This window comes from Lolium rigidum, chromosome 7 (assembly GCF_022539505.1).
Source record: "Lolium rigidum isolate FL_2022 chromosome 7, APGP_CSIRO_Lrig_0.1, whole genome shotgun sequence".
NCBI lineage: Eukaryota > Viridiplantae > Streptophyta > Magnoliopsida > Poales > Poaceae > Lolium > Lolium rigidum.
Genome location: NC_061514.1, coordinates 99,668,083 through 99,687,248, shown reverse-complemented (window position 1 = coordinate 99,687,248; position 19,166 = coordinate 99,668,083). Strand labels below are relative to the sequence as shown.

General features: G+C 41.7%; 1 protein-coding gene across 1 annotated transcript; it reads right to left on the bottom strand.

The window, feature by feature from the left end:
- Window positions 1–14,255: 14,255 nt before the first annotated feature.
- Window positions 14,256–18,911, bottom strand: LOC124679412 (probable serine incorporator). Its single transcript, XM_047215171.1, has 12 exons — window positions 18,743–18,911; window positions 18,541–18,624; window positions 18,167–18,364; window positions 17,201–17,225; window positions 16,981–17,070; window positions 16,688–16,859; window positions 15,977–16,050; window positions 15,808–15,877; window positions 15,104–15,175; window positions 14,691–14,827; window positions 14,428–14,501; window positions 14,256–14,275 (listed from the first exon to the last, which is right to left on the bottom strand). The coding sequence occupies exons 1-12, from the start codon at window positions 18,909–18,911 to the stop codon at window positions 14,256–14,258; spliced, it is 1,185 nt and encodes a 394-aa protein (XP_047071127.1).
- Between the last annotated feature and the right edge of the window lie 255 nt (window positions 18,912–19,166).

The window sequence follows — 19,166 nt, the reverse complement described above, 5'->3', positions numbered from 1 at the left end:
CGAGAATACCCCGTTTTTGGTAAGGCCCCAGGGAAACTCCTCTGATCCTTGTAACAACTGGACTGAAGCTAATCTTTGTACTAGCTCATTTCAAGATGTCAATCTAGGACCCACAAGATCACGCCTGAACGTCATAGACGGAGGTGATGTTTCCATCACCTTCTGTTATGTATCGTGTTTATGACACACAATATTGTACAAGGAAGAATATTGTTCTCGAAGAGTGGTTGCTCCCAACTATTTATCCTCCCAGAACCTAGACCCACCTGTAATAGAGAAGGAGCCATATGAGAAGAAGTACTTCTTAGTTGCCATAATACCAGTCCGAAAATGCGAATCCCCAGATTTCCAAATGAACTGAGAGATATCTTTTGAGCCAATATACTTTCTCCGCAACAGGTTTTGCCATACAACATCCTCAGTTAACAACCTAGCTAGCCATTTACCTAGCAATGCTCTGTTCTTAACCTCAAGATCATGAACACCAAGTACACCTTGATCTTTAGGACGACAAACGACACTTCATTTTATTAACCAATATTTTTTCTCGCTATTTCCTTGCTAAAAGAATCTTGATCGAAATTAATCCAATCTATGCAAGACTCCTTCGGGCAACTGGCAAAAATAAATTATATATAGTACCATGTTTGTGAGTACTGCATTTATGAGTACCAATCTTCCACCTAGAGATAGTAATTTTCCTTTCCAACTACCAAGCTGTTTCTGTAGTCTTTCCTCGACGAGTTTCATTCAACAATCGTGAGCTTCCGGTGATAAACCGGAATGCCCAAATAACTAAATGGAAAACTGCCCAACCCACATCCGAATAGTTCGGCATAAAGGTTGGCCTCGTCTTGGGCCTCGTCAAAACAAAACAATTCACTCTTACGAAAATTTATTTTGAGACCTGACAACTGCTCAAACGCTGATAGAATTAATTTTAGGTTTTTTGCCTTTTCCAGATCACAATCCATAAAAATAATTGTATCATCGACGTACTGAAGAATTTATAAACCCCCATCAACCAAATGTGGTACCGCTCCTTCAATCTGACCATCAACTTTAGCACGCTCAACTAAAATTGCCAACATGTCCACAACAATGTTAAATAACGTTGGAGATAGGGGATCATCTTGCCTTAATTTTTTTTTTGTTTGAAAGTATCTACCAACGTTATCATTGACTTTTATGGCGACACTTCCTCCAAAACAAAGTTATTAATTAAAGCGCGCCACTCCTCAGAAAAACCTTTCATCCGGAGACTTTGTTGTAGAAACGACTATTTGACTTTGTCATAGTCTTTTTCAAAGTCGATTTTAAGGATAACCCCATTCAACCTTTTGCGCTGTAACTCATGGATTGTTTCATGCAGCGTAAAAACTCCATCTAGGATATATCGTTCTTGCATGATAGCAGTCTGAGTAGGGCGCACCACATGATCAACCACCGAATTTATTCTAATAGTAGCAACCTTGGTGAATATTTTAAAATATACATTTAGAAGACATATTGGTCTATAAATAAAATAAAATAGGAAGAATTTCACTTCTCGGCCTCTCACCAACTAGAGATGCACACAACCATTAAGAATGAGACTAAGATTTTTAATCTTGGTAAAGATTAAAGCACAATCCTCAAGAAAAATTGCATGAGTACCTGGTCCAGCCTGTGCCTCAAGTATAGATATAAATATGAACCAAAATTCGCGTCCACGGGGATTTGAACTCAGGTGCTGGGTTTCTAACACGCAGTAGAGCTAAACATTGTGTGGTGTGGTGATAGTATCTCCACCGACGCTCCAATAGCACCCCCAATCGTCTTTATGTTCAAGAAAAAAACTGCACCGAATTGTGGGGCTTCTCACCAATTCAGAAATGCACGGCTACATTGTGGTGTCTTGTGTATGGAGCTCCTCCAGATACACACGACGACTATTTTGCGCATGTGAGAGACCACATGCTTTGATAGTATCTACAAGTTTTAGCGGGGCAGTCGTGGCTACGATTTAGGAACGGCCGGTGAAAATGCTCTAACATGGAGCAGTATTGTGCTTCCATTTTTTTTTACTTCAAATTATTTCAGGTTATATTTGAGTTGAACCATCGTTGTTAAACTCTGCTGGAGGGAACGAGAGTGTGAGGTTCCAAGACAGGTGAAGAAACCGTCAAACAACTCTAAATTAAGCTACGATACACAGAATCTATGGGTAGTGACAACATAGCCAGTTGACGAATAGATCGCAATGTTAGGGTAGGCACAGTCAAGATAAATATAACAATGGATTTGAAAGAAGATTAGATGTGACATGATTGTAGTACTCGGAAATAAGAAGCGCAGTAAGCTATAGTTTATATCCTTCTGGAGATGCATGACAGCTTGCTGGAGGAACTGGCATCCATTATGTATGTTTGTATATATTTTGAATTTTAAGTAACCAGACCTGGCTACCATTGTTTCCCTGTGCTTGCATCAGCTATCCTTGGAACTGCATACATCACGGAGTAGGAACCAAGGAATGCTATTTTCTTCCGTCCTAAATACTTATCGCATATTTGATGAATCAAGACATCTTTCAATTTATATTTTCTAATTTCGCGATAAATATTTAGCGTCTTAGGGAGTACCTAAATAATCTCGAGGTACGGTCTTCTCCATGTGCTGAATGCCGGGTAGCTGTATACCTGTACCTGTACCTGCACCGCACATGCAGACTGCACGGATCTCTGAAGAATGCGTGTTCGTTGAGCAAATCGCGATAGAGTAGTCTCCGCCGCGCGAATCGGTGCAGTCACGGTTGATCGGGACGAGTTGATTAATTAGCGAGCACATCGTTCCACTTCACTGGTCATGCGGTGAGTATCTGTGAACTTTGCAATGGCCACGCCGGAACATGACAAGTCAAGAACTGAGGCACCGTTGCTTCACGTCAGTGATCCTTCTGGAATCCAGGACCAACCTGTTGGGGAGGAAGTGGGAGTACTACCAGTACCAAGACGTTTACGCAAAAGAAACGTACCATCCGAAAACTCACTTTATAGCTCGAGCTACACATAGGACGTTTTACAAACAAAATCGAAATTGGTATTTCCAAGTTTCAAAAAATTGTGGAAAAAAATCAGGCTGTAGGTCATTATGTATTCCACAATCGTGCAAAGTTTCAATCAAAAAATCATTGTAATCTGGGCTACACAAAAATAACAAAGTCGGACAGTTTTGGGGATTTTGAAAATGTGTACTGTTCACTATTCCTAGATCTACATTTTTGTCATTTTTGTATAGACGAGATCACAACGTATTCCGTACTGAAATTTTACAGACTTGTGATGTACATCACCAAGTACATGCAGAATTATTTTCGATTTTTTTGAAACTTTAAAATATGATTTTCAAATTTTCCAAGAAAAGGAGCTACATGTAGCTCGTCCTATAAAATGCTGCACTCACGTACCATCCGGTTAACAAATCCAGATCGATCGGGATCAACATCAACGGGTTTTTTTTTATAATGACGCTTTATTAGTTTTGATAAACAATTACACCCGACCTCCGCTAGGTAAAATGCACACAGCCGTTTGATCGTCACAAAAATCTCAAATGAAAAAAATAAAAATGCTAGACAGCAACAGTTAGAGTGGAGAAAAGCAACAACCGGAACAGCGTGGGCGTGGCGACGATCTTCTTCGTATCAAAGAGCTAGTCCATGTTGCTGACGATCTTTTTCGTAACCGCGGCTGCAACAACGTGATTACGCGACCGAGGACATCGCACGGGGATACAACCGGAGGCTTACAAGAAGAACATAGCCGCATCATCACGAACCCTTGAGCACGAGCACGACAAGGAGGGGGAAACGACCAAAAACAATAGAAGAGCAAGGAAGAAGAAAAGAGAAGGATCATAAGTACTCCCTCCATCCCATCAAAAGTATCTTAACTTTGTTAAAATTTAGATGTATCTACACACTATTTAATAGAGGTAGATACATCTAAATTTTAATAAAGTTGAGACACATTTGGTGAGACGTAGTGAGTATGAGGCATGCCAATCGGCGACAAAAAGCAGGCATGCGCAACCCGGCACGTAGCACCCAACACACAACGAATCAACATCGGTCGCACGAAACACATGCATACCGCGACGAAGGCACACACACGTCGAAAACACACACGGCAGAACATGTCACATGCAGCAGATCCGGTAAGACGAGCGACAAACAAAAAACGGCGCTATAATCACAGGGGGGAGCGCACCGTCACAACATCCAGCATGCCGGACCCTGCTTGATCGAGAAGGGATAGGAAGACCAGATCGCCCCAAAAACGGGACCAAAAGAATCAGCCCCACCGGTCGGTAGTGGTCCGACATAGAGCAAACAACAACGCAACACGGCTACAAAGTAAGTCGCAGAGGACCTTAATCGCTGAAATCTACTTGTCACGCCCACAAAAATCATGCTGGGAAAAGAAAATTGAAAAGAAAAATCAAATGCTACGCAACTTAGTATATAATATATTCAACGCAATACATGTTACCACCTATGAGGTTCACGTGCGGTAATGTAGACTATATTTTGTTCATTACTGATGTAGCTCAAAAATCTATTGATGCTCTCTGGAGAGCAACTTATGGCGGATATGGTATTTTGCCTTATAGATCTGGATACACCCATAATTAAAACATATTTTTAATGCATTTTAAAATGGTGAAAGGAAATTGTTTTTTTTTGTTTGTACATCCAGACATTATACGTTTACATACAAAGTTTTGCAAAAAAAAAAAAAATCTATGGCGTGCGTAAAACACAAAAAAGTCTTTTGAATAGCTATTTTGGACCAACAAAAATTATCTATTTTTTAAACAGGCCAAAAATATTTTTTTCATGAAACCTTTTGTGCGTAGATAAAATATCTGGATTTACATACAGATACTATTTTTTGAAATTTCCAGACATTTTGAAATATGTTTTTAAGGTTTAATATTTGTTTCCATATTATTTTTTGCACTTCATAGAGATTCCAAAATTCAGGAAATTTACAAATTTCATAGTAAAATCATATTTTGCCAGATTTGAACCTAATGTTTGAATAGTTTCAGAAAATAAAATGCGTCGTCGTGGAATTATAACCACAACGTACCTATCATGTGGCTGGCCATCAACCACCCCACTATACCAAAGTTTATGACATGGGATTGGCTTACTTCTTTTTGAACTGGTTAAGTCTTGGATAAATTCAAATCTGAATGAAATTCGTACCCAAATTATATATTCTTGATTGTTACCGAAAATGTGTATTTCGCGAAATTTGGCTGAAATTTAGATGATTTTTTTGCTCTGACCTAGACCTATGAGCCAAAATAGATTTCCCAACTTATGGCTACATACTATTGCTCGAGTATTGATCCAAAGCCAATTTCACTTGAGAGGATACAATAAACTTGTTGCATGCATGTTACAAAAGAAAAAAACTATTGCAATGTGACCATATATACATGTAGCAAACATGCCCTATAGCTAAAAGAAAATTCTAGAGAATTAGAATGAAATGTTTAACCACAAACTAATGAGTAATTAATGACAAATAGTGATTGGGAGAGAAGAGTCTAAGATCTCACCACCTTTCGTTAGTTACATATAAGCTAGACAATGTTGTACATTTACTAGGATATTTTGTTATTAATCTACATTGTAAGACCCTCTATATAGATATTTAAGGTTACAATAATATACACAACACATACAAACATGCATTAGTTCATTTGTTAGCACCATTTTTGTTGTTCTACCAGTGAATCTAGTTTTGCTAATCTTCTTATTATTTACTTCACATATTTGGAGTTAGGTTTTGTGTAATGTTTGTGAGTAAATGAATATGAAATCTTTCACATAAAATTAAATTTGCCGTACTATTGTATTTCTAACGATAGACATTTGTATTTTAAAATAGTGAGCATTTAATTTATACTATTACATGTTGTCAATGCAAATAAATATAATAAGAATGAGATTATGTTAAATTTTAATGATCTCTATGGATTATATCAAACAAAAACACTAGTCAAGACTTATTAACAAACATGTCTACAAAGAAGTACACATGTTTTATTTAAAAATTCTATGACAATATATTTTAATTTTATCACCGACAACTAATCCACACTCATGAAAGCTAATGTGGTGATTTGAAATCTAAATAAGCCTGGTCTAACAATCATGGAGGGCAAGTGCTTCCTCAAAGAGCCATTAATTCGGTAGTTTGAGAAGTTTTATTTATACTACGTGTCATGTTCATCAAATCATTGCCATATGTTTGTACGAGAATAATATTAGTGCGATAATGTCCACAATTATTATGTCATATATGCGTGGGTTTAAAAGATTGAAAGAAATGGCACGCATGTGTCGGGTACGCCATCACAAATTACGAGTGGCGGCGAGGAGTTGTTTTTTCTCTACAGAGGAAACGCCGTCGGTGGGGTGGTGAGTGTTGGTCCGTGTTTTCATCAGTGCAAGTACGATAGAGACTCTACTTGTTGTGCCTTAAAAGAGTGCCCCTTTACGTAATTGAGCTTATGAACCGACCTTAAACATGACTATTGAAACTCGGGAACCATGAGCAACAAAGCAACAAGAATTCGAGGTCTGAAATTTTTACATCTTGTTTCTGTGGAAGCCCAACAGCTTTTATTTTTTGAAACAGTGGAAGCCCAACAGCTAGTCCACCTAGAGGCAACGATCGATAAACTCCAGCTAGTCTCGCGGGAAATCGGGCGATCAAGTCGCTTTTCCTTATATGACAGCGCATGATCACATACCGCATGTGAACAGGGTCACAGGCCTCGTTGGGTCTGGAACGGCAGCGGCGCCGCCGACGGGGCTCGATGGCGAGGCGGCGAGAGAGACTGGGGGCTCGGCAATTCGGCATGTACGCGACCACTATTGAGCAGGAAAACGACCTCACGAGCACGCGCGCGCCCAACACCGAGGAGGAGTAGACGGGGGCTCGGCGGCGGTGGTGGAGGTCCGTCCGCGTTGCGACTACGCTGAGCGACACGTCTGGTGTGGAGCGTGGCGGCTGGCTTTGCGTGCTCGTGAGCAAGCTGCTTTGTGGAGTTTGGGACGTGGGGATGGACTGGATCAAATACCGCCTACATCTCGGTGTCATTTTTGCTCGATTGGAACGTGTGTTGATCCGCTCGTTTGGAGATTTGTTCAGGGGGTGTTTGGCTGGTATCCACTCGAGTGAACCATGCGTGTAAGAGCATCTCCAGCCGTTGGCGTTCCCTACGGCCAAATCCGGCGATAAATAACGTCGAATTGGATGAAAGTTTCGACCGGGGAGCACCGAAGTTCTAGCCGTCTCCCTGGTAGACGTCTGGTGTTCAGCTTTTTCAGAAATAAACATCCTTGGCTGCCAAATATCCATCACAGTTCAGCGAATTTGACCAATTTTGCCAACTTTTGATATTTTTACAAATAAACGTTACGGTTCAACAAAACAAGCAAATAAATTGACAAATTTTCAAACAAATTAAATGAAAACTAGTTGGTGTTGTCTCGAAGCGTTCATATGTGCTTCACCAGATCATCCTGCAGCTGTTGATGCATTGTGGTGTCTCGAATCTCGTGACGCATAACGATGAATGCAGCTCACGATGCCGACACCTGGTGATTAGGCTGTGCAAGAGGACCCTCTATGTCATATGGTGCAGCTTGTTCGCTCGGAGGAACCAGATACTTTCGCCCATTCTCGATAATCATGTTGTGTAAGCACACACAACAGTTCATCACCTCCCACATCAGATCTTTGGACCAAGTCAAAGCGGGGAACCGGACTACAGCAAATCTATGTTGGAGGACATCAAATGCACGCTCGACGTCCTTTCGGCAACCTTGTTGTTCCTTGACAAACTCCACCTCCTTCGGGAGGACGGGGCTTGAGATAGTCTTCACAAATGTTGTCCATTTTGGATATATACCGTCTGCAAGATAGTATTACTTGTTATACTGCCGGCCATTGATCACAAAGTTAACCGGGGGAGCATGATTCTCAACAAGCTTGGAGAAGATCGGCGAGTATCCCTTGGAGCAAATCCCTGAGGGTAAGTTCTACCTTGAAGATGCTGGATATGCATGTCGGCCGGATATTCTGCCTCCATTCAGGAAAATAAGGTACCACCTCTACCTTGGAAATACTAGAGATATGCATGCCGATCTGATATTCTACCTCCCTTCAGGAAAACAAGGTACCACCTCAACGAGTTCACTCCCAGGAATCGACCTCAGAATGCGAAAGAGTTGTTCAATCTAAGACACGCAAGCCTTAGAGTCACAATTGAGAGGGCATTTGTTGCATTGAAGAACAGGTTTAATGTCCTTGACCAGAAACCATTCCACACTTTTGATATTATGTTGAACTACCCCGTTATGATAAACTGCCATTCGTTGTAGCTAGGGACCATCGTTATGAACTACCATTCGTACTAGTTAGGGCTGATTTCGTGGACTGCTAGCTGCGTAAGTCTGCAACTGTGATGAACTGTGATTTCTGTGTGATGGGAGGTGATAGTATGGTAAGCCTACCCGTTGTAGAGAAGAGGTCACCTTAGGCTTGCCTGGATGGTACCAAACAGACGTAATCTCATCTCCATCTAGATTTGGGGTTGGCTGCAGGCAAACAAACGAAAAAGCTTTTTTAGCCCAAACCATGCAGCCCGACCTACCAAACAACAGACTAATTCTGACCCGTGACTCGTTCTGAAAGCGCATGTGCCCTCGCACCACTGCGCCGTGAGTCAAGAATCGGACACAGACTAACAAACGCGTCCTTAGTAATCTAAAAATGTGCTCATAATTCTGTTTGGCAAGTAATAAGAGAGAGAACTGGTATATCAAATTAGGTCACCTCACTTTAAGACCATGCATGGCTAATATTTGAACAAGTTATCTCTCTGAAATCACTTTTAATGATGTGAAAGTACGTAGCCAATGTATGTGCATTATTCAATTGTTCGTTTGGACACTTGGACAGCGGAGCTTTCCAACTCACCTAGATTGGAACCCTAGTGGTTTTGCCACAACCACCTCTCCTTTTCCCTCTTTCCGCATGGCAGAGTTCCATTGCTATTGGAACTACACCGCTACTTCTGTAGTGTAATAGTCCGGGGGGCAAAAAAGATTTTTCGTAAAGCAATGTGTACACCAAAGTCCAAGTCAAGCCCGTCTTTCTTATCAGTTCCTGCGGATGGCAGCAATGCCCATTGGCTGGCAACTAGAAGATCGAGCATCACATATCCGAACTTTTCATCGGAGAAAATAGACCATTTAGTGACGACTGACAAGTTCTCATCTATCTAGTATCTATCTTTCTCCCATGGGCTGCTTAATTTCTCAAGCCGATCTATATATCCACAACAGATTGTGGAGACCAATTATCCACGTTTGTCCCATGGAAGTCCTACACCGAGATGGATTAATTCATGGAATTGAAGCGACCGATATGTGTCGCGAACCACACATACGTGTACCGCAAAACTGCAAAGCTAGCTACATGGAGAGATCGCACTACTCACTCGCGCGTAAGGGCAACTCAAGTGGCCGTCACCGTCACACTCAAAAGCGACGCCCCTGCCAGATCGATCACGATAATATAAGGAGAGACAATGTCGAACGTGCAAAATAAATATAAACGTCGGCAGACGTAATCCAAAGCGTATTTGGCCGTATGCAATCGACACATCACACACCTTTCCCCACTATTTGCAAAATTCTACTACTCCGTACGCTAGAACAGGGGCCAAATAACACGGCCGGCCGATACATGATGCAAGTTGTTGGCAGTATATTGTTTCTACGTGAAGCTTTAAAAACTCAAGATACCGTTCGTAGTTAGTTCTCAGTTGTTCGTGACTTGCCGGGGAAACGGAGCCTGTCATTGGATGGTCCAAACTAGTTATTTTTCGATAAAGAACGTTTCATTACTTCAAATATTCAAGCAGGTCCAAACTAGTTATATCTACTCCTATGCATGTGTGATCTACACGACGTCACTGGTATAAAAGTAGCTTCATAGAAGTATTGGATATGGATTGCACGCATGGGGGAGAGCTGTGGATGGTTTGTGTAGCTTAGCCATCAGTCGAAAAGTAGGACAAACCTTAAGGATCCGTAAAGAATATTTCTTGACATGACATAGATGCAACTGTAAAAACTAAAAAGTGGCAAAACACACTGTGTAAAGAGAAAAGTAGCAGATCTATGATTAAGAAATAAGAACCCTTGGTTTGGTCGAGTATGGTGTTTTGCTCAGATCATGAAATTGGTGAGAAATCTATATGTAATTTATCCAAATCCAAAGTTCACCGGTAGGGCATCCCTAGATGTTCGGTGGCATCCGTCGTCTCCATGGTAATGGTGGGCGGGGGTGTGCCACGGATTTGGCTCCTTCCCAGATCCGTAAGCAGTGGCGTACGGTCATACGGTTGCGCAATCGGGGCTGGTGAAGAGCTAATCTGCGAGGTCGATGGATGGCAGCGTGGGGACCTTCTTGTGAATAGAGGTGGTCTGGCTCAGTTGTTCTTCGAGCACCATGGCTTCAATCTGATGCCCGTCGGCCTCCTAGATCTAGCCACAAACGAGTTTTAGTCTTTCTCTCAGAAATTTCAGTAGTTTAGCATATGAGGCTACTCGCTATCAGGATACCTAGAGCAGAATTGATGCAGTCGTGTGCTTCCTTATCACGCTGGACTCATTTGGACGAGCTTGACCTTTTGTCGGTGCTATGGGATATGTTTTAATATAGATTTCCGTGAAGCTGAGGTGAGAAAGTAATGGTGGCTGCGATCGGAGGTTGGTAATGGCGAAGAGGGTACTGATTGCGATAAGGACAATGCGGCATTGGTTCTTCATGTTTGTCTGGTTTTCTGCGACTTGAAGCAGCAACCTTAAGAGGAGTGGAAGCACAGGTGGAATGCATTCTTTGTTGTGCTCCTTGAGTACCGAGCCACGATTTCTAGGGTGAAAATCCAACGTCTGATTTTTATTGATTGTACCTGGAAATGATATTAGTGAAGGCATTGTTTCGAAAACTTGGGCTTCCTCCACGGTGAAAACTTGAGATCTATGATTGAACGACGATAACGTGTGTGCATTGTTTCTTTCCTGGAAGCATTACTTTTGGAGAATCATGTTTTTTGTCCAAGTGTTGTCTTGGGCGGTCATTATAAAGTGCTACACTTGCGAGTGGTTCATCACCGTGACGGGAACTTTGTTTTTCTTTTCTCTCCTTTTGTTTCTTGGTTGTGTGCATCCGTGATGTTTTTGGACATCTTATTAGTGCAGATACTAGATATAATTAGATATTAATATAATCCTTTTATTGGGAAAAAGTCCCAGTTAGCATCTGTGTCATGAACCATGTTAAGCTCAGAAAAGGAAACTAAATTAGGCGAACAATGCTACAGGACCGAATTACCGTAAAAGCTGTCTTCCCTGACGGATCACTTTTTGCCTTGTTCCCAATACTACTCCTAGTGCTGAAACTGTTTATATGTTCTTTCTTGGTCTTTACCTACCACCATTTGCATGATCCCAACACGCTTTGTCTGTCTTAATCACATGATTGGACACGTCAGGCCCTGATCTTTTTTAGATATGGGAGCATCGCCCATCAATAGATGCACACGGCTTTCTTTATGGAAACAAAAAACGTTCCGTATCAGTTTACAAAATTTAAAATTACACTCATGGGAAAGCTAAGATCGACACATGAATCAACCAAAGAAAAATGCAACACAAAGATAGCCTATCCATCTAGAACTGTTTATATGTTCTGATCACCCACACCTTTTTATCTTCACTCTGTCTTTCTTTGCATCTGCTGTAGAAATTTAGAAAAACATCGTAGGGTTGGCGCACGTCCTGTGGAAGATAGCACTTGCCTCAAACTGCTTATTCTGCATTTTAAAAATCACTCCTAAGCACGAGTGATCTGATCTAAAGCTACTCGTAAAGAATAAACCTTCGCTTTCTATATTTGGTAACTGTTCGTTGCCCGCCTTTCGTCAGTAGCTTTCGAGCCTCGACGAAGCTATGCTGAGCTTGCGCGTAGAAGAACCAGCTGGCGACGACGCCAAATTCTCGCTCGCCGCCGGCGATGTACGTGCTGGCTGAAGGAGGCGACACGACGGACGACGACGATTGCTCTGTCGCGTCGTGTGGCGAAGGCATGTGTTGTCTCCTCCCCGTCTGCTTTCTCGCCCCCATTTGCCACTGATCCTGTCAAATGTCAACACTGGCGTGTAACACTGTAATGATACCAAGTGGCGAACTCTTTGGTCAGTGGTGGCATTTCAGACGGGACATGATCTCCCCGGTGTTCTTTCAGAGATGGTGGTTTGTGGTGCCGCCACTCGCGATGAGTTCCGTCGTTTCATTTTGCCCGGGTGACATGTGTTATTCTAACAGGCAGCTAAACTAAGCTGAAAAACAAAAACAGACAGCTAAGCTGAAAGATTGTGTGGTGTGATAACACGGAGTAGTACTGTACCTCCAATTGTTATAGGTCATGTTTGAATTGAACCATCCTTGTTAAATGCTGCTGGAGAGTACGAGAGTGTCAGAATCCTAGACCAGTGAGGAAACCGTCAAACAACTCTAAATTAAGCTAAGGTGCACAGAATCTAGTGGCGGTGACAGCATATTCGGTTGATAAATAGATCGCTATGTTAGGGTAGGTACAATCAAGATATATATAACAATGGATTGGGAAGAAGATTAGATGCGACATGATTGTATTACTCGGCAACAAGATGTTCCATAAGCGCTACTACAGTTTATCCTTCTGAAGATGGATGACAGCTTCCTGAAGGAACTGGCATGCAGTTATACTAGTTCGAATTTAGGTAACCAAACCTGGCTACCATATTCTCGATACGCTGGATCTCTCCTGTGCTTGCATCAGCTACCGTGGAACTGCATACATCACTCAGTAGAGACCAAGGAGCGCTAGCTTATCTCGAGGTCTTGACACTGCATGTGCTGCATGCCGCGCAGCTGTATACCTGTACCTGCACATGCAGACGGTACAGATCTCTGAAGAACGCGTCTTGGTTGAGCAAATCGCGATAGAATAGTCATCGCGGCGCGAATCCGGCGCAGACACAGTTCGATCAGGCTGCTGTTTCCGAGTTAATTTATTAGTTTAACAGTCAGCACTACTAGTAATACTGTGTAGTTCACTCCGAGTTACTACTAGTGAATTAGCTTAGCAGTCAGCACTACTAGCAGCCACAGTTCGAACAAGTCAAGGACTTGGACCGTTGCTTCACGCCAGTCTAAGCCCCTATTATCTGTGATCCCTGTGGAATCCAGGACTAACCTGTTGGGAAGGAAGTAGGAGTAGTACCAGTACCAAGAAGTGTACGCAAGAGAAACGTGCCATCCGGTTAAGGAATCCGAATCGATGCGCTTCTTCCACCTCCGGATCGGGATCGACAGCAACGGGCAGAGTGGAGAAAGCAGCAACCGGATCAGCGGGGACGTGTAAACCCACGTTCAGTTTTGATCCTCGAGTGATTGGGACTGCTACTTGGTGATGTGCCTGCCTTGCAAGAAACTGAGAGCTCTAGTTTTAATTTTTTTTCCTTTGTGTATTAGGATATACATCAGAAAAGATCTTGAGATGGGCCTTCGTTTTGCATGCATAGACCATGGTGTATTTCGGACTAAACAAGAGCAGTCCATAGAGCTCTTGCAAAATATGCGGCCCAAGGCCCATTGGGGCACTTGAAATCGCATGATGGTGTATTTTCAGCAGTTGGTTTGGGCGAGAAACAGAGAATGTCATATATTTGAAGAACTTGTTCTAAAAAAAAAAAAAATTGAAGAACTGAACATACATAACATATTTTGTTTATTTATTGAAATAATAACTTGATGGCAGTAAAGGCCTTGCTTATAACTTGCAGTAACACGTTCGAGTACTACTTGAACAAAACTTCACACTACTGTGTTGTGTGGCTCTAATATGCGACTTGGAAGAATACACTTTCAACATTTTGTGGTGTATATATGTGCACAAGGTATGAATTGAGTCACAGAAAGTTGGTCAGAAATAATTAGCTACCATCAAGACTATATTGTAGGGTTACGTGTCATGGACTCTAAATCACTTGTAGGTTGCTTCCTCAATAGGGCTGGCGAGACCAGTCTCCAAACTGCAGAGAATAAAAGAAGTCAATTTTACTGCATCAATAATTCATACTCGGACCACGTCATCTACCATGACATGCAAAATAAGTAAATAATGCACACTGAACAGAAGATTGGCAAATTAATGCAACACAGTTTCTCTAAATTCAGGTTCTGTAGAATTAACTGTTATGTGAAGTGGAAACAAAGATTTTAGTCGACAGGCAATGGCGGCTTACCATATATGCAAGCTGCCAACCATTCATTCATGATCTTTACCCATGTGCTAGCCCATCCAACATCTATGCTCCACCTGATTGAGAAAGGGAAGGATGCGAGATGATGTTACTGGATGCATCTTGTACTCAACATATATGAGGTGACAATGTAGCAATATCTCACTGATGACAAGATTTACACTGTAGGAGAATGCCATAAACAATCAATAATGCTTCCACTTCGGATTATAATGATATGTGCTTTTCTGCACGACGTGCCTTACTTTTTTGTTATTGGATGTTTAAGCTCCCAGCTTATGAATAACATTGCGAAATACATAGCTCCCACTGCAAACACAATGTGGAAAACCTCGTAGCTGTAAGGGGCGTCTTCTTCCGATTGCATCTCGTCGTTTCGAAACTGAAAACATAACACTTCTGTTAGGATGGTGGGTAATGTGAACATTGTCGAAGACGCGCATAATCATCCGCATAACCTTTGAACTCGTTTAGCAGAAGAGCTACATATTGTACTGCTTAATCAACAAAATACATGCTTAATTAGGTTGCTCCAAGTTGCCCTCTACTACCCTCCTCCTATGGATGTTTGGAGCAACTAATTGTTTGCTTCGAATCATTTGCATATCAACTCAGAACTTCTTAAATACTATGCAGAAATTTGATACTTGAAACTTACTTGAAAGGATCTGCTATCGACTCCAGTAGAAAATGTGGCCATCACAATGGAGCAAATTGCAATAATGAAGCTCTAGAAAAGAACAAATCAGTTAATTAGAACATTGAGATTGCATTTACTAGCACAAACTAGAAGTAAATATGTTGCTAGCATGTATGATTAAACCACCAACACAGTTATGGTAGACCAGGATACAGTCATTCAAGTGAGGTGTTAGACAGTGTTTACAAGTATGCAGGCTGGGATCTTGATACCAGGTAAAAATTCTGTACATGCCAGTGTCTGAAATTTAGGAGGTTAACCATAATCCTGGAGAACATTAATCTCTCAGCAGTGAAACTAGGAGATATTTCAGGAGTATTCACAAACGAATCTCAGAGCCGAGGCTCAAGGTGTATCTACACTCTGGGTAGAAACATTATTTTTGTTTGAAAAGGAGACTGTGCCCCAACCTCTGAATCGATCTACACATGTGGCCCTTTATTTCCTTATTCCAAACGTTCGAGTCTTACAAACAAATGACCTGGTAGCATGATTTTAGTGCTTTATTAAGTAAAAGGGGGTTACAACACAACAAACTGGTAGAAAGAGGCCTTTTAAGTGTTAATACCAAACTCAACAACAAGTAACAGGCTAGCTGCAATCTTGAGTCTCCTAATATCAATGGCATGACCATCCAAGATAACATCAACTTTTTTACTTACAATTATAGTAGCCCAATTACCATCCTTGCCAATTTTCATCTCAGTGTAGCACTTCCCTGTTCGCGGTTCGCTGCACATTGCAAGTCATGAAAATGAGTGTTGTATAACTAAATCGTCGAGGCTCTGCTAAGTGGAAGGAAAAATGAGGAATAAAAATATAAGATAATACCTGTGTAGTGCAGACCAACAAAGGAACACAATATAAAAGCCCATGATACCAGAAGATAGAAGACCCTCGTTAACCTTTTTGGCAAGCAAAGTAACCAAAATCATGCACCTCATATAGGTTAAAGGCGAGAACTGAGTGCTAGCTCAGTGGCAAGGCTTGCGAGTTCTCAGCCAGCCTACCCGGGTTCGAGTTCCAAGGGGACCGAATTAAACGGGGTGTTATCTAGCGCGTATAAATTCGCTGCTGGAGAGGTCTCATCATCTATATCTAACAACGTATAGCCAAGGGAGGGAATAATGCCACAATGTTGATTTAGGTGTATCTAAAACTTACAGAGTATGGCCATCGAATTGCAATGCTTTTTTGTTCTCAACTTATTAGGTTTCGTGAATGGTGCGGGAAGCGAGGTGACATGAGCAAGAGAACTGATCATTTGCCCCAACTTCCATATACCTTTGATCATTCACCATTTTCTTCATTGTAACATAACACATGTCCTTTTCTTGTGCCAATTGATCATTTCCCGAAATCTGTTAGTAATAAAACGCTTTTTTGTTCCTACTTCCTAGTATCACAACTTCAATGTTTTTTGAACTTTTTTTATTAACAGTTTATCCGAAGTAGTAAAACAATTCCACGTTGAATACTGTATGGCTATACATTGACTGCTCTACAGCTAAGTTGAGGCCTGGGGTTATATTATTCTTGTACCTTGGAATGTAGTGACACCGCCATCATTATCTTCACTAGAATTGCTGTCCATATAATAGTGAAGATGTTGAACACACATGACGAGTTTGGAACATACAAAATATATAGCACAGCGACTCCCGCAAATGAGGCAATGAAGGAGACAGTTGACAAGAACAATCCGAACAGGCCACTGAAAAGCATACAAAAGGTCACCTGTGTCAATGCCTTACAGATTTTAACATTGCTCTGAAGTAATTGGGACACCACGATATCAGCTAACTAAACATTCGAGTACTCAAATGATTATGTACCATTGATTTGATCCAGGATCTGGCATCCAACGTTTATTGCACCACGATATCAGGTGGAGCATGCTTATAAGCTGGAGAATGAGAAATATCCTGGAGGAAACATAAGTTAACTGTAACGTGTAATGAAACGTGAGTTTAGCACAACTTGAAAAATGATGCATCATGCAGGGCTTGAAACTAATCAAATCTCAGTAAGGTATATTAGAATTAATAAAATTACCCGGCACCCATTCGAGCAATTTCACCTGCAGAAGATAAGGAACCATAAGTTTCTTTCAGCCCACTAATGTTTAGGCATATTATTCAGATATAAAGTTATGATGGAAGTAGTATCAATACAAAATTGTTTTCTATGGCATCTCTGCATATTTTTTTTTTTTGCTAATGAAGGATCTGTAAGTTGCTTCCCTCTTGATACATACATCCCAGTCTCTGTTATGTACTGTTTTGAAATAAAGGACAATTTCCACTGCACCATTGAAAAGATATGCAGTTGTCAATATATCACTGTGTACGTGCTAATTACTTTGGTACATTGCAAACTGGTGAAATGGGGTCATTATAGTACTACCACACCACCCATACAAGAAAATAAAGTGTCTCAACAAGGTCCAAAGCTGCAGTTCCATGTGTTCAAAAACTTTGGAAAAAACTCTTATATGAAACTTAGTAAATATGAAAATCTTGGGCCCAAAAGTACATGAGTTTTCGAGGTACATAAATAAAAAATTGTGTATAATATTGTTGTTTCCGGCCCTATTTTTTGCTTTTTTACACTGCATATATATTGACACTTCAACCTGCCCAAAATTTGCAAGTTCACAATTCATCGCATGATCAAAATGTAGAAAAAATCCCCCAGATTTTCAAAATGTTGCTAGTGTGTCTTTAACATCATTTCTGTATTTTCCACCATGAGGGTTGTGTGGATATTTTAAAAAATGGGTAGCAATGGTAGATTAATTTTACAGAAATGTATTCATCTTGTATGAAATGCAGCAGAACTAAGAATAGTCCTCTGAAAAAAGCAACATTTTACAATGTATATTTTCTGCACATCTACAAGTGCTTATATTTCGCAATGTCTGTGGCAGTACATACATTGTATCAGAAAACTCAGTGTGCAGTGTGCTGAGAACCTTATGGATGAGAAAATGTATCACTAAGTAGACGACGAAAAGCTTACCGTAAAGTTGGATGAATATGTTAGGGATGACAAATGGGGCGACGATCGACACGGCATACACAAGAAACTTGAGAAGCCAGCATCCAGAGTGCCACGAATTACGAACTCCCTGGAGCTTGCGAGTTCCAAATGTGGTGGCGAACATCAACCAGAAAAAAATCTGTAACTTGATGTAAGGAAATGAACAAATAGAACACACACAATTCATCGGTTTCATTTCACTGGCTTGCCTGCTGCTTACCCCTTGCGCACCTTATGCAAAGTGCAAATTTCTTGTAAGCAGTGCACTTAGAAGCAGAACTAGCAAACTACCTCGAGCAATTAAAATTCGCGCCAGGCGCAGCACAATTCATGCCCTCCTTTTTGTTAAATCAAGGATACGAAGCACCCCAAGCTCACCCGAAGCACCCCTCCAGACTGGAAGCATTTCGAGTCCCCTGCTCCACAAACCGAATTATCTGAAAAAAGATTAAAACAGCACATTTCAGGATGCGGCATCTGAAATTCATTGCAATGCCGCAAACTGCAGAAGTAGAAGCCGGCAAATGGAGGAGAGGGTGAGGAAGAGGAACGTACGGTGCAGGCCGTGGAAGACGTTGGCCCCGTAGTCCCTGATGAACCAGGCCAGCAGGTTGGTGGCGAAGAAGATGAGCCCGTAGACGTACCGCGCCCTCAGCGACTGCGTCTTCCTCGCCTCGTACACACCGCTGTCTTTGCCCAATTCCGGGCTCTGTATCCTGATCATCTCCGCTCCGGTACTCCTAATGCCGTCGCTCTGGGCAAAGGGAAAAGCTCATGCATTCAGTAGGATACAGTCAGAATTCTGCGCGGAATGAATTAACAAGCCACCGATGAGGTCACTCGCTCGCTGCCGGAGTGCAGGTTACAAAATGCAGTCCGGAATTCAGATTGGCAAAGGGAAGGGGGTGAAGAAGGAGGAGGACTGACCGGCGGCGCTACTGCTCCGACGACGGAGATCCTCCACGGCGGCGCAGCGCAG